The following is a 15,265-nucleotide window of genomic DNA, read 5'->3' as shown; positions in this document are numbered from 1 at the left end:
ATTAACACATTAAAGTATTAAATAAATAAATATTTAGGGCTTGTGGTTTCCAAACAACATATATGTTAATTTTGACATTGACATTTTAAAACGTGTATGCGTCAGACAGACAACGTCACTTTCTTTTTGTGATCGTACGAATCGCGAAAATATTCAGACTTCTATTTTCTGTACTTCTATTGGTAATTCTGCCGAAATGTAAGTATCACATTCATTTAACCAACGTATATTATTGATTATGGTACAATATTATAAGTGCTTGACTCAAAGAACATTTATTTCTGCAGGTCGAAAGTAACTTTCAAGATCACACTAACTTCTGATCCTAAACTGCCGTTCAAAGTGTAAGTTCTAGCTTATAGTTCTAGCTTCTAGCTAACACCACCTTAAGACATCCCTATAACTTCAACGTAGAACATATATTAAAATTATATAATTTAAATACAATATTCGTAGTCAATTTTAGTTTGTTCATTTCTACAGATGCTGAATGGCCCAGCGCTCTGCGTTGAAGTTATAAGGTTTAATAATGGAAACGGCTGTAGTGCAACAGTTCCTCAACTTCTTCCAAGACTATATAGACCTCTGTCAACTGGACAACTGGCCTGACAATGATACAACAGAGGCTGAACTTAGAAATGCTTTACTAATATCACAACATGTGGAAAGAAGTCTCGATAGACTGCAGAAGAGAAACGTCATCAATGAATTCTTATCAGTATTAAATAGTCATAATGAGACCTCAAACAGTCTCATTAAAAACTGCCTCACAGATCCACCAAAGTATATCATTAAAAAAATAATTGATTCCAATACAAAAATAAATCAATTGGATATTGGATTTAGATTATTTCTGGAGATATTTTCTGAGGATAAATTAGAGAACTGTTTAACTGAGTTGATGCTTGAAGCAGCATCTAAAGAAACTTTACTTAGGAATGTGAGCAATCAAGTGGGGAAAGATCAAATATTAAAGTTTAAGAGTCAAGTTCTTTTATTGGAACTGAGTGCGTGCCAATCTGATATACAGAGCTTATTAAATAACTGCAATCAGGACATAGTGGAGTTATTAGTTGTGTGTTTGTTGAACAATGAACCAAAATATTGTAAAGCTGTGAAACTTATTGCTGATGGTATTCTCAACATTGTCATAAGCAAAGACGTTACGTCCAAAAACTTTTGGAGAATGCTCTTCAAAGTTGACAGCCAATATTTTATAGAAATGTGTGTAGATAACTCGGATATTTTTACTTACATTGTAGAAGCATTAGCTGACTGCGGTAAATTGTTAAGAGAGGGAATGTCTTCCGAATCATTTTATATTGAACTGAATTATTCAGAATTAGTTGGTGTGGTACAAAAGATATGTAGTAATGAATGTTTAAAGTCCCAGTTTTTTGATATTGTACAGAATTATGATCATGATCTACCGTATTGGAGGAAGATTTTGTAAATATAATATGTGTAATTTCATATTTTACGTTTTATTTATTCAACCCACCCAACAGAGGTGTATATAATTATGATATTTTAGCAACTTATAGATATGGACAGTGAGTCTTACTTCATAACCAGCAAGTAAATAAAAAGGTTTTTAATTATTTAATTTTCATAACAATCCACAAAACCCTAACTTATTTTTAGACAAAAAATATTATTCCCCTCTCACACCTCATTTATGAACTAAACATGAGAAACTTTACATTACAGTAAGTACATTGCATTTTGGCCCACACTACAGAATTTTTAGTATACAGTAGGCAGTCTACTTTCAGGTGAATTTTCTATGAACAAATTTCTCACCACAATCCCTATACTTACTATCTCTATGTACAATATCCCGACAGGTTTCTCGACACATACTTACCATCCCTATGTACCCACAGCTTGAGCGTGCCCGAAGCTACTCCATTCACGGCGGTGCTGAAGTTCGCGGCCGAGGAGTTCCGCGTAGAACCGGCCACCAGCGCCATCATCACTGATGACGGTATCGGCATCAACCCACAACAGACCGCTGGTGAGACACATTTAGTTTTGAAGCTGATTTTTCTTACTCAATATAAGTAGAGGCAGTTCAGTTTACGTCCATATCTAAATCAATATAGCTACCTCACTATATGTAAAAGTATAGACAGACCTAGTTATAGTTACCATTGAAGTCTATGGAGGCTCGCAAATAATTTATAATACCTTCGTCGACAAATGGTTCTAAAAACTTGAAGTTTTCACTTTTTTTTTATCATAAAATATTTACTTACAGAAAAATTTCAAAATAATTAGAGAAACTTAATGAATTGGAAATGCCATCAACCCTACGAGCTACATAGCTAGTTATGAGTTGTTATCAATCTCTTGTCTTGTTTCAGGCAATGTATTCCTGAAGCATGGTTCAGAGCTGAGACTGATCCCTAGAGACAGGGTCGGCCACATCGCCTCATAGACAAACAAGCATATCATTCCAATGTTAATTTAAGCTTCATCTTTATACATTATAAATAAATAAATATTTATCTTTTTGTTAATATATTTAAACGATTTTTTTTACAAATATTTTAGTTTTTTTTTTAATTCCATATTGGAATGTAAGGGGTAAAAAAACACGAAAAAGCTTTGGTTTAATTTTATTATTATGCTTAAAACTAATGGAACGAAATGTACAGAAGATTGAAAGGCTTTTAGTTTATAAATACTATTCTAAGTTCATTAGAGGTTCCGCCGCTCTGAGGAAAGATTTCTCGAACTCCATTGTTGAGAAACGGTCAACTGATGCCCTGGGAACAGAAGAAAGATACAATTTAAATGGAGAAGCATAGGAAACAGTTTAACAAAACAAAGATAAAGAATTTGTGTTTCTGTGGGACAAAGGACCAAATATCAAGAAAAAAAAAATCCATTTGCTATATGGGGACTTCAAATATTTTTTAGACATACTTCAACTCTAGTTATTACGGTGCTTGAGTTACAATCTGATGTCAGACGAATTTTACCTAAAGCATTACACAAAAAGAAAGCACAAAGCCGGCGCCAATCTTTCTATGTACAGACAATTTTTTTTGACTCACCTAGCAGCTTCAACAATCCTCTTCCTCTCGTCACTCGACAGTGCAATGACTTCCAGTATAGCCCTGGCGTACTCATCAGGCTCGGCGGCCAGGAAGCCGGTGCGGGAGGCCTGTGCAGTCTCCACGATGTCGCAGAGCGGGCCGCCCGAGCGGTGCGCGATCGTGATCAGACCTGCTGCCATGCATTCTACCACACCTGCAGGGTTTTTTGGTGGATTTAGTGGAGATTTTTAGAGAATTATAAGGAATTTGTGTAAGGTCTTTGATGAATTGTATAAATAATAATAATAATAATAGCCCGCAGGGCATCTGAGGCGGATGACGGGGAGTAGCGACCCCGCGGGGCTATATATCCGAGAGCTCCAGGGAGAGTATACTGTCCCCCACCTCCGGCTTGCCGGAGTGAAGCATGACGGGGGATAGGTCTCCCGCCTCTTGGCTTGCCTTCATCGGCCGGTCAGAGTGGAGTCGCTAGAGCAAGGTTAGTCCTGCTCGGAGGGTAGGTGCCTCGTGGTAAGTGGCGAGTGGGCCGGTGATGCTGGACCCACAGGGAGCGCGTGATCTGCGTTTAAAGTCCGCCGAGGTATCCTCACCCTTCTCAGCCGCTCATGTCCCTGTTGCCCTCTTGTTGCTTTTCAGTGACTGATTCCCGGGGGCCCAGTAAGTGAGTTGGCGAGTCTCCACCTGCCATTTTAACATGTATTTAATACATTGTCATCGGCAGGTGCCATAGTTCCCGTAGTTTCCCCATTCCTAGTCCATTAGCATCCCATCACAATAGCCCAAGTAGTTTTCATCCATAGTTAGCAATAGTTTAGCACAGAACCGGGGATTGTCCTTGGGTATATTTCTATAGTGTATACAGGGATAATCGTCGGTTTTGTGTCACCATTTCATTAAAGTTGTCTCAAAAGGGCTTCAGCGTGTTGGCTTCGGCCCCACGTTCGCCTCTCAAAAATCCGGGACTCTGTAGTCCCGAGGTCAGAAAGAGACATACAAATAATAATAATAGCCCCGCAGGGCATCTGAGGCGGATGACGGGGAGTAGCGACCCCGCGGGGCTATATATCCGAGTGCTCCAGGGAGAGTATACTGTCCCCCATCTCCGGCCTGCCGGAGTGAAGCATGACGGGGGATAGGTCTCCCGCCTCTTGGCTTGCCTTCATCGGCCGGTCAGAGTGGAGTCGCTAGAGCAAGGTTAGTCCTGCTCGGAGGGTAGGTGCCTCGTGGTAAGTGGCGAGTGGGCCGGTGATGCTGGACCCACAGGGAGCGCGTGATCTGCGTTTAAAGTCCGCCGAGGTATCCTCACCCTTCTCAGCCGCTCATGTCCCTGTTGCCCTCTTGTTGCTTTTCAGTGACTGATTCCCGGGGGCCCAGTAAGTGAGTTGGCGAGTCTCCACCTGCCATTTTAACATGTATTTAATACATTGTCATCGGCAGGTGCCATAGTTCCCGTAGTTTCCCCATTCCTAGTCCATTAGCATCCCATCACAATAGCCCAAGTAGTTTTCATCCATAGTTAGCAATAGTTTAGCACAGAACCGGGGATTGTCCTTGGGTACATTTCTATAGTGTATACGGGGATAATCGTCGGTTTTGTGTCGCCATTTCATTAAAGTTGTCTCAAAAGGGCTTCAGCGTGTTGGCTTCGGCCCCACGTTCGCCTTCCAAAAATCCGGGACTCTGTAGTCCCGTGGTCGGTCAGAGACATACAAGTAAATAATAATAATAATTTATTTAATCAGATAACATAGATCCATAATGGTTAGTAACAATAGACTTATAAACTATGTTAGTAGGTACTTTAAACATGTCAATTTATTTTACTGTCCCAACTACTATTTTCACCCAGAGCGAGTGTATCGGACACTGATATTTACTTGCCACTATTTTCAAGATGTCGTTGCTACTACCGCGCACTCTGGCCAGCATCGATGCCACACGCTTGCGTCTTAATGCATAGAAATCATCTATGCGTGCTTCGGCAAACATCGAGGACGCACTACAGAACCGCGGCAATCTCAACAACATCCTGAGTACATTATTATATTGTACGCGCAGAGCGCTGTATGCCCTTTGAGTATAATTGACCCACAGGCTGCTGGTGTAAAACGATTGACAATAAGCTTTAAATAGCGCTAACTTGACTTGCACCGTACAACGAGCAAACCTGCGAGCCAACATGTTCCCCCGGACAGCCAGCGCCCTGCGCTCACGTTCGATATCTTCATTGTCCTTAAGGTCATCGGTGACAATATGCCCAAGATATTTAAATTTGTTCACTCGAGTAAGAGGAGAACCATTGAGACAAATAGGTGGAGGTTCATGCAAGGTTTTATCACCTAGGCCGAAAAATATACACTCACTCTTGGTCACATTGTACATGAGGCCATGACACTCGGCATACCGCTCACAGACTTTTAATAGGTTGCGGAGAGCCCCAATTGATGGGCTCAGCAGCACCATGTCATCGGCATAACTTATATTATTTACAGCCACACCATCAATGTGACAGCCCGCATGCATGCTGCTGAGCTCACCAATCAGGTCGTCCATGTAAATATTGAAAAGAGTGGGTGAGGAAATCCCCCCTTGCCTCACACCACACTCCAGTCTGTACTCTTCAGATAAGCAATTTGCCCATTTCACAGCATTTAATTGATTACCATACCAGAATTTTAATATCTCCACAAGTTCTGTAGGTACATTTTGTTCACGCAGTTTATCCCACAGGACCCCATAACAAACTAGATCAAACGCTTTGGACAAATCTAAAAAGCAAGCGTAAACTGGTGTCCTACGATCCAAATAATACCTAACCGTGTGCTTCAAGCAAAGAATGGCACTCTCAGTTGATAAGCCCGGTTGGAAGCCGAATTGCGCGTGATGTAGATTTATCGTCTTTCTTAAATGTATATTAATAATATTATCCAGTACTTTAGCTAGGATCGTAGCCAGAGAGATGGGACGATAATTACTCTTATCACCTATATCTGCGGTTTTACATTTAACTATAGGTACCACTATTGTTCTCATGAGGTCCCGTGGAAGATACCTGTGACTAACACATAGGGAGAAAAACATGGCTAAAACCCTTGGCAAATGGCATCCCGCATGCCGAAGATGTTCAACACTCAGGCTGTCATGCCCAGGCGATTTACCTCGAGTCATGTTGTCAATAATACTCTTAACATCTTTTGTTTTTACTTGCATAATGGTATCAGTATCTATATCTGGCTGATAGCGTTTTGTCAATTCCAGAGAGTCAGGAGACACACGAGAGCTTACCTTAAAGTGATCTTTAAATATATTAGCTATCTTATTAGGATCTCTTTCAGCGTTAACACATTCAGCGAGATTCTGTTTTAAATTCATTTTATTTGTACACTGCCAGAATTTTTTGAAATCATGTTCTTTACAATGTGATGCTAATATGTCCATTTTAATTTGCTCGGCATGGTCTTGACACCACTTAAGGCGAGATTTAAAAATTTTCCTACTTATACACATGGCATCGTAAACACGGCCAGAAGACGGCTTACCATGCCACACCCAATTTAAATAACTAGTTTTAGCCTCTTCGTGTGCTTCCTTTACATGCTTGTTCCAGCCAGACACGGGTTTTTTACCATTATATTTACGATGCACAACAATATCATAACTTTCCATACTAGCCTCCTGCAGCGTTGTTATAATACTAGTATACATTTTATCTAAGATTTCATGGTGTTCTACATTATTACAATGTTTATCAGCGCACTGTTGGAATTCATTCGGAAAATCAATACTTTTAAAAACATTATTACAGATGTCATGGTACTTTTGGACCTGTGCTGGCGTCCTATATCCCCAAATTATTTTGTTTGTGATATAATTTGAAGTGACTTTTTTATGCCTTATCATCATCCTCCGAGCCTTTTCCCAACTATGTTGGGGTCGGCTTCCAGTCTAACCGGATTCAGCTGAGTACCAGTGCTTTACAAGAAGCGACTGCCTATCTGACCTCCTCAACCCAGTTACCCAGGCAACCCGATACCCCTTGGTTAGACTGGTGTCAGACTTACTGGCTTCTGACTACCCGTAACGACTGTCAAGGATGTTCAATGACAACCGGGACCTACAGTTTAACGTGCCATCCGAAACACTTATGCCTTACAATATTTACCTTTTTTATGCCTTACAATATTATAATTACACTCTATTTCTACAGGAAAATGATCTGACCAGAAAACATCATAATGTATTTTTATGTTAGATATAATTTTATAACCCATTTCAGTACTAATGCAATGATCAAGCCACCTACAAGAACCATGAGCGTCACTTATAAAAGTATAGTCATAAAAGTATAGTCACCTGCACTAAGACCGAGGCGCTCCGTGTCCGCACACACCCATCTTTGCTCACTACAAAAGTTTGTTAGTTCACTGAAGAAAAGGCCACCCGGGTGGGCATTAAAATCACCAAGCACGAGCACCGACTCGATACCACTGCTTTCCACTATTGCACTTATTTCGCTCAAGCATTCCGTGAACTCGATAAGATTATCACGTGACTCAACAGGCATATATATACAGAATATTAATACCGTGCATTCGTTATTCACCACTACCTTACATGCCGCTAACCGATCACTATTACAGTCCACGGGAGTAACAGATACAAAAGCACTTTTTCTCCATAATATTGCTAATCCGCCATAAGGTCTTCCTTTCAGACATCCTGCAGAAGTATCCACCGAAGATTTTCCAAAGTACGCATATTCCTCACTTATTGTCCCCAATAGTGGTATATCATGTGGAAGTAGCCATGTCTCTTGCAATGTTATTATATCTGCTTTGCCACAGAAAGACCTCACACATTCTATTGACCTCTTAAGGCCTTTACAATTAAATGACATAATTTTACTATGTTGTATGTCGTCCATTTATTTATTATTATTATAAATCGTGTCAGGGCGCTTATCCTCAGTTCGGTACTGATAATGTACAAACCGACGAAAAACTATCCCTTTAGGCCACATAGATTCATTTAAGAACAGATGTAACGTATAACTCGGTACAAAAAATTTATAAGCATTATATTTATTTTCGTTCTTGATAGACAATTTAGTCAGATTCACTTTTTCTCCAGTTTTCTTCAGAATATAAGTGATAATATCATCCATTGAGGTCTCTTTATGAACATTTGTTATATAAATAGGTAATCTTTTCTCCGCTGCCTTAAAATTTAATTCAGTATCTTTTGAGGCATTACCAACTTTTCCACTAAAATAATTCTTCCTTTTATGTCTCTGAACCACTCTCCACTCATTATTGTTATCCGGTTTGTTAGATTGCATTCCATTGTTTCGGCGCAAAACCTCGGCCATCGTTATTCCACTATTCGGGGACACGGTAATACAATCATTAACTTGTCGCTGCATCGGCGGCGGCGCAGGCGACGATGATTCATCGCTCGAGCTCAGCTGTTGTGGATCGGAAATGTGTTCACTTTGCTGTACGACACTCGAATTATGTCCCATCCCGTCAACATCATCTTTATGTGTACAGTTATCATCGCCAACTTTAGATATTGTGGATGATTGCAATAAGCATCCCGTTGATTCCTGTGTTTTACCGGTATCATAATTCAATATTAGCCCTACGGGCCCACTGTCAAGCTCACCTCCAGAAATATCAATATTCCGATACCCTCCTCTCTTTTTATTAATATTGCAATCGAAGTTGTTAACGATTGATGTTTGCTTGATATTATTAAGATCCATACGTAACTGATTTAGTTGTTCCATAGTAGCACAATCACGCTTAAGGGTTTGTATTTCGTTTTGCATCAGAATAATGTCCTTAAGCAGTCTCGTTGCGTCGATATGATCGAACGTAACTGGGGGTAAACGGTGCAATTCTCTCGCCACAAAAATTGGAATTTGATCAGGTTCTACTCTCTTTAATGTACTTATTATATCTTCAAGGTTACGTTGGCTTTTGCCGTCACCTTTTCGCGTAGTTTTCTTAACCGCTGAGATCGAATCAAATAACAAATTCTTGGCCGCAGCTATTTCTTTTTCCAAGAATGACGTAGCACACAGACGTATCATGCTTTCTTCATCCATCACGTCCATTTTAGATTGAATGAACGCTAACACCTCATTAATTACTATATTACAATGAACACATTTTACAGTATTTGTCGAATTAGACGACGACATTGTCGATCACTACGAACAATAACGGAGCGCGCGCGCGTACTTTACACCGTTGCGCGGTAGACTGATCCATAAAACGATATACGAGATAAATAAAACGTCTTGGTCAGGTTGGCATCTACACTGCGCCTCATGTACTTTTGTGAGTTTGAAGTAAACAGATTATATGTACAGTGTCATAAACGGACGAATTACAAGAAAAAGGTAATTCTGCATCCATAAATTCATACCTACTACTTTTATATTAGAACCTACCAACATAATTTATCATTCGAACATCTCAGGCAGTCGTTACAGGTAATGAGAATCCAGAAAGTCTAACAATCAGTCATACCAAGGTTTGTGGGTGTGGATTGCCCAGGTGACTGCGTTGAGGAGGTCAGATAGACAATCGCTCTATGTATCTGTACTGTCTGTATGAATGCTACACAGGTAGATTAACATATAACTGGAAGCCAACAACACCATAGTTGGAACTTTTTCCAATTATGTTGAGGTTGACTAGGGAGATGATGACCAACACAAAGACTCAAAAACTTACAAATTCATACGCAGCATACTCAAAACACAAAATTTTATAGGCCCAATTTGCTTGAATTTACTTAAATTGTACTCACTGATGCCAAAATGCTCGTTCCACATGGCATGTATGGCCAGCGATGAGGTCTGGTACATCTGCAGTAGCCTCGCATACGGCGCATTCACTACAAACTCCACGCTGGCTTCTAGAGACAGGTGCTTAGCGAGGTCCTTCAGGTTTTGTACGCGTTCCTCGTCTTCCGCGTTACGGCAGGACCCTACTAGGACTAGTTTGATCTGTGGAGGAATATGGTTCTTGTTAAGGTGGGAATAAAGTTTGAATTACAATGGGCGGTTTCTCCTGAACATTTTGGTATATCAAGTTGGGGGAAACTTGTTACTGTCTCATTGGGTGATGTTAAATTTATACTACTCTTCTTTGAGTGAAAAGAAATAGTTTTTTAGTACATGAATTTTTTAATACACTATAATACAAAAGTATGTACCTAGATAATTTCCCTTCTGCCATAACTTATTATTGCTTCTTTCTTAGTGGAAATTTTGCTACCGCATACCTTTGTAAACTACATTAATAGGTTTAATTTAACTATAGTAAAAAGGAGATCATGTACCCACCTTATTCCATAACATTTCGTTCTTAACAAGCAAGTTCCTGAGCTCATACATGGCTTGCAACATGAGCGGGTGATCCTTCTCCGGTCGGAACTGTGCAACTGACAGTATGCGGATGGGGTCCGACTCTTTCACTAGAGACCGCAGCTGTTTCAGCTCTGATACCTGGAATAAAGCGTAGTTTTGTAAATAAAACTCAGTTTCTTGCCAAGACTTTTATGATAAACTAGCTTTTGCCCGCGGCTTCGCTCCCGTCAACTGACTTCTCTACTTTACCCTATTTTTTTTTCATAAGAACCTTCTGCTGACAATAACAAACACAACAAAAAAAGAATTAGCCAAATTGGTCCAGGCGTTGTTGAGTTATGCGCTTACCAACACATTTTGCGATTCATTTTTATATTATAGAAGACAAGAAATTTGCTCTTTGGAAAAAATATTGATTCTGACATTTAAGAATTCCGAAATCGGTAATTATAGGGTTTCTATTCTATCGGTAGTCAGGCGTTAGGGATGTGCCCAATGTCAAAAAGAAAGATGTAATGTATAATTCTGTTGATGACCTAAATGTAGTTATGTTTTAATCAATTTTTTCTTGAAGACAGATTTCAGAAGTAAGTATAGTATTCTGCATCTGTTACCTCACAAGGCGGGTAGACGCGGAAGGTGTTGAGCGGACAGCACCACAGCTCGTTGAGATGGTCCTCCGTCCACGTGCCGTTCGCCATTACCACGTCTGCGCAACGACCCACCACGCCATACAACTGAATATATAAGGCATACATTTATTAAATAAAACATGAAAAGAACTTTAATTTAGGTGCGAGACACCAAGACAGTGAAAAAGAAAATGTGGCGCAAACTCCCACGCAAATGGTGGGTATTATAACCTATTATAGTAGGTTCTTGGACCTAGCTGAACTTACCCATCCGAATATCTTATAGTACAGCAGTTTCATCCACGTGAACAGCGGGTTTCTGGCAATAAGACTGTTGTTGTTGTAGGAGACGATGCGATGCTTCACGCGGCGCATCATTGCACCTGTGATGGTGGGGTAGTGCACATAGCATCCGACCGGACATTGCGCTAGGTAGCGGAATATTGGGAAAGTGAACGCGAAGCCTGTAGTGTCTATGTATATGTCTGAAAGAGAAAAAAGAAACATATTTACTAATTGTATATTAGACTCCAATTTTGTGTAGGAATTTGGGAAGTAAAAAAGCTTTTCTAGTGTTCTTAGTAAGAATTAGAGTTCAAGAATCAAGTATGAAACATTTCATGTAGGGCATGACATAAGATGCACAACACAACATAAGTTGCAGCACAGCAGATATCAACACAATTAATTTTGGAAAATTGAGATTTTTTTCCACATATTTGAAGGCAAGTCTGTTTTTTTTTATACTGTGTAATGTTCTGATATTCTTTTTGCCTTAGCAGAAATGAGAATGCTGAGATGGATGTGTGGTGTTACAAGAATGGATAAAGTGAGGAATGATTACATTAGAGGAAGTCTGAAAGTAGCGCCAGTTACAGAAAAGATGAGAAGTAGAAGATTGTCGTGGTATGGGTATGTAATGAGGAGGGATGATACGCATGCAACAAAGTGTGTGCTAGGTATGAATGTAGTATGAGTGAGTGTCAGTATGACGAGTGACAGGGGAAAATGGAAGAAAATGACATATTGCGCCGACCCTAAGAAAAATTTGGGAACAGGGCAGGAGAAAGAAGATTCTTTTTGCCTTTAAATACTCACCAGGATTCAACTTCATAAAAGCTTCCAAACCCAGAATCATGGAGCCCAAACTCTGCAGCAACAGCGTGAAGTACGGGTACGTCTTAGCCTCAATAGCTCGTCGCATGCTGAGCCGAATGAAGTTTATCTTTGTCTTGTCCACCTTCACGTTGAACTGGTTCTGGGCTCTGTCAATTATAGTCTGCGGCTCTGCTGTCTCTACTGTGTAGATGTGGATGTTTGAGTCTGGGTACCTGGGGAAAGTACATTCATATTACATATTTTGATGTAATTATAGAGATCAAATAGTGACACATATTGTTTTTTGATTTGGAATTAATTTAAAGATGGGAATATATTAAAGTTTAGTTCAGTTTAAGTAAGCTTATGGGTTTACAACTGACAATAGGATAAAGTAATTAAAATAAAGTATGATTGTCGAGGCAGGTCTGAGAAAGAAAGTTTTTAATTTGATTCTAATTCTGGGTGGGAACAAAGCTAAGATTCGGTACGGTGGCCAGACAATTTTATATCAGTTACTAAATTGAATTCAATATCATTATAAGGGAAAACACCTGTACAAAATTAGGATTTTTCACACAAGTAGCATTATTCTTTTAAAGGATTCATAGTTCATTTTGTTCACATATCTCAGTTAGCAAGGAATATAGTACTTTGAACTACTTGTAATTCAATCAGCATCAGCATTCATTTCATTGATGACTAATGAACTATGTCGTATGATCTTGCATCATCCTCACATTAAATTAGTTATTTCTTACAGTTGCACTAATGTCTGGGAACTACATTTTATCTAGCCAACCTATGTTTAGAATTCTTTCTAACTTTAAACCAAATTGTCTTTGACTAGTGCGCTCAGCAACATTAAGATTATGACTCTATATTTATATAAGGAAATCTATGTAGGAAGTAATATACATACCTGGCCAATACAGCCTTAATAGCCACCCACAACACTCTCTCGCCGCCTCCCCCAGCATTGCAGTATGGATGGAAAAAGGCCACATTAGCCCCGTCTCTCTTACGACGCGTCAGCTTCCGCTCCTTGATCCTCATATACCATGACGCGAAGATGAAGGCGAAAGGCACTAGCACGAAGGTTATAAAGATCAGGAAGCCGATGAATATTAGCGGTAGAACTATTAAGGAACTGGAAATAATACAACACTGTTTGTACATCACGATTATTTGTGTGAGATGGCCTGAGCTCTGCAGTGGGGATCATGTTACGAGTATAACGTGTGTTTTACGTGAAGTTAGTGTACTGGTAGGTAATATATAGGTATTTATCGTTGTTCAGTCTTTAATTTAATAGAGTAACATTGTAGTATGAAGAGATAATGTAATGTTACGTACGTGTTTTTATAAATATAGTGTACTATAAAGTTACATCGTAATTCCAATTAGTTTGCATGGCAAAGAGAGATTTTATACTTAAAAACTTTGTGAATATAATATTAAAAAGATGTTTATAAATCGGAAAAAATAATGTCGGAAAAACAATAATAAAAAAAAACTTACATGAATAAAAGTAGCATTGTATCTGTTGTTGTAGGGAACTACACTTAATAGGGTTTTACATTAAGGATATTTAATGTACTTTGCGTTGTGCAAACGCATCTGGATATGTTTTAGAACTATATTAAATAATATCAACAAGAGCTATAGAAAGAACATAACCTCGCAACGTAAACATTCTTGTTGGCAGGTAGCCATAGACTATAGAACAGTGGTTCCCAAACCTATTTTGTCTACTGCCCACTTTGAGAATAAATATTTTTTTAGCGCCCCCCTTTTTTGGGGTTCCGTACGCAAAGGGTAAAACGGGACCCTATTGTTTTCGCCCATGAACGGTTCATGTTAGAGAGTTGAAATTTTCACAGATTAGATTTTTTGATATTTCTGTTGCCGCTATAACAACAAATACTGAAAACTAGAATAAAATAAATATTTTGGGGGGCTCCCATACAACAAACATGTTTTTTTTTGCTCCTTTTTGCTCTGGTACGGAACCCTTCGTGTGCGAGTTCGACTCGCATTAGGTCGGTTTTTCACCTATTTAAAAACCACTATAACTTCTTCGAAAGTGTGTCTGTTGCCTTTTTATTTGTTTGTTTGTGTCTACTTTAATTACGAAACGAAGCGACAGACATTGATATGATTTTATTTTTTTCTATATTCAATAAAATAGGACAGATATATGAACTACGCGGAGAGAAATATAGAACCGAGTTTGAGCAATCTTTTAATTCATATTACTTAGTTGATGTTCACAATTTGTTGTTGAGAGTCGAAAGCTCATGCAGTCGTTGTCTAAGAGGTCTCCTAGCTAAATAAAATTACAAATCACCTCCCAGGCCTCTACACAACGCCCCCATTTTCTTTCTGGGTCTCTTACCGCCCCCCTTGAGACCTGCAGCGCCCACAAGGGGGCGTTATCGCCCACTTTGGGAAACACTGCTATAGAAGATAGCGTAGAGCTGTGTGTGGTCCAGTGATGTTGCGACACCTAGCACGTGTTCCATAGACACGAATATTACACCTACTCCTTTTCCTCTACCTTTTCAAAAGAAATCTTCATCATTTTAAATTGGCTAAAGTTCTCGCAAAAAATAATGGCAGGCCGCAAAATAATTAATAGCATAAGTAAGAACGCGCATATAATCCATACCCAGGTGCGCTCGCATTCGAAGATGTTATTGGGGAGTCGTGACAAAAATATTACAGTATTTCGAACTATGACGTACAATAGGTCGTGAAGTACTTAATGGGGCCATAATGGGGCTGACTCAGCAATTGAAAAAGGCTGTGTGCATATCCATCCGGTATGGCTGAGAATTTGAACATGGAGACTATTTAAGGGGATACATAGGGTAAATACGGAAAGCTTCAGAAAATGGGTAAACCGGGAAGGTATAAAAATAAATAAATAAGGGAGTACTCAATCAGTACAAAGTGTTAGTATATAACGCACTAGTGAGATCCATAAAGGGTTACATCGGGGAGTATATATACGAGAACCTGAAATACAGAAATTAATGTGATAATTCACAAATATATTCAGCTTGTAGGCATGCCCTCAGTGGCCA

At 39.3% G+C, this 15,265-nt stretch overlaps 2 protein-coding genes across 3 annotated transcripts; one reads left to right on the top strand and one right to left on the bottom strand.

The window, feature by feature from the left end:
• The first annotated feature begins 61 nt into the window (after nucleotides 1-61).
• On the top strand, nucleotides 62-2,550 carry LOC124635573 (ubiquitin-fold modifier 1). Of its 2 annotated transcripts, XM_047171497.1 has the most exons (4): nucleotides 62-198; nucleotides 288-344; nucleotides 1,887-2,017; nucleotides 2,367-2,550. In XM_047171497.1, coding segments are annotated over exons 1-4 (264 nt in total). In that variant the 5' UTR covers nucleotides 62-196; the 3' UTR covers nucleotides 2,441-2,550. The 2 variants fall into 2 exon arrangements, with proteins under 2 accessions (XP_047027453.1, XP_047027452.1); XM_047171496.1 differs by lacking the exons at nucleotides 1,887-2,017; nucleotides 2,367-2,550 and adding an exon at nucleotides 484-1,473 and having other exon boundaries at nucleotides 94-198.
• Nucleotides 2,551-2,605: 55 nt separating this feature from the next.
• On the bottom strand, nucleotides 2,606-13,891 carry LOC124635572 (GDP-Man:Man(3)GlcNAc(2)-PP-Dol alpha-1,2-mannosyltransferase). Its single transcript, XM_047171495.1, has 9 exons — nucleotides 13,698-13,891; nucleotides 13,099-13,326; nucleotides 12,177-12,409; nucleotides 11,346-11,563; nucleotides 11,061-11,183; nucleotides 10,423-10,584; nucleotides 9,885-10,083; nucleotides 3,063-3,258; nucleotides 2,606-2,771 (listed from the first exon to the last, which is right to left on the bottom strand). The coding sequence occupies exons 1-9, from the start codon at nucleotides 13,712-13,714 to the stop codon at nucleotides 2,690-2,692; spliced, it is 1,458 nt and encodes a 485-aa protein (XP_047027451.1). The 5' UTR covers nucleotides 13,715-13,891; the 3' UTR covers nucleotides 2,606-2,689.
• Nucleotides 13,892-15,265: the final 1,374 nt, after the last annotated feature.

The sequence above is a fragment of the Helicoverpa zea genome, chromosome 13 (assembly GCF_022581195.2).
Source record: "Helicoverpa zea isolate HzStark_Cry1AcR chromosome 13, ilHelZeax1.1, whole genome shotgun sequence".
NCBI classification, from domain to species: Eukaryota; Metazoa; Arthropoda; class Insecta; order Lepidoptera; family Noctuidae; genus Helicoverpa; species Helicoverpa zea.
The sequence above is the reverse complement of the archived record's forward strand: the minus strand, read 5'-3'. Positions and strand labels throughout refer to the sequence as shown.

Bases quoted from the DNA above. Each gene is read 5' to 3' on its own strand.
- LOC124635572 (XM_047171495.1), bottom strand. The intron at 11,184-11,345 runs GTAAGTTCAGCT...TTATATATTCAG, and splicing joins ACTATAAGATATTCGGATGG to TTGTATGGCGTGGTGGGTCG. The intron at 10,585-11,060 runs GTAACAGATGCA...GCTTTATTCCAG, and splicing joins GCGTCTACCCGCCTTGTGAG to GTATCAGAGCTGAAACAGCT.
- LOC124635573 (XM_047171496.1), top strand. From the start codon at position 530: ATGGAAACGGCTGTAGTGCAACAGTTCCTCAACTTCTTCCAAGACTAT.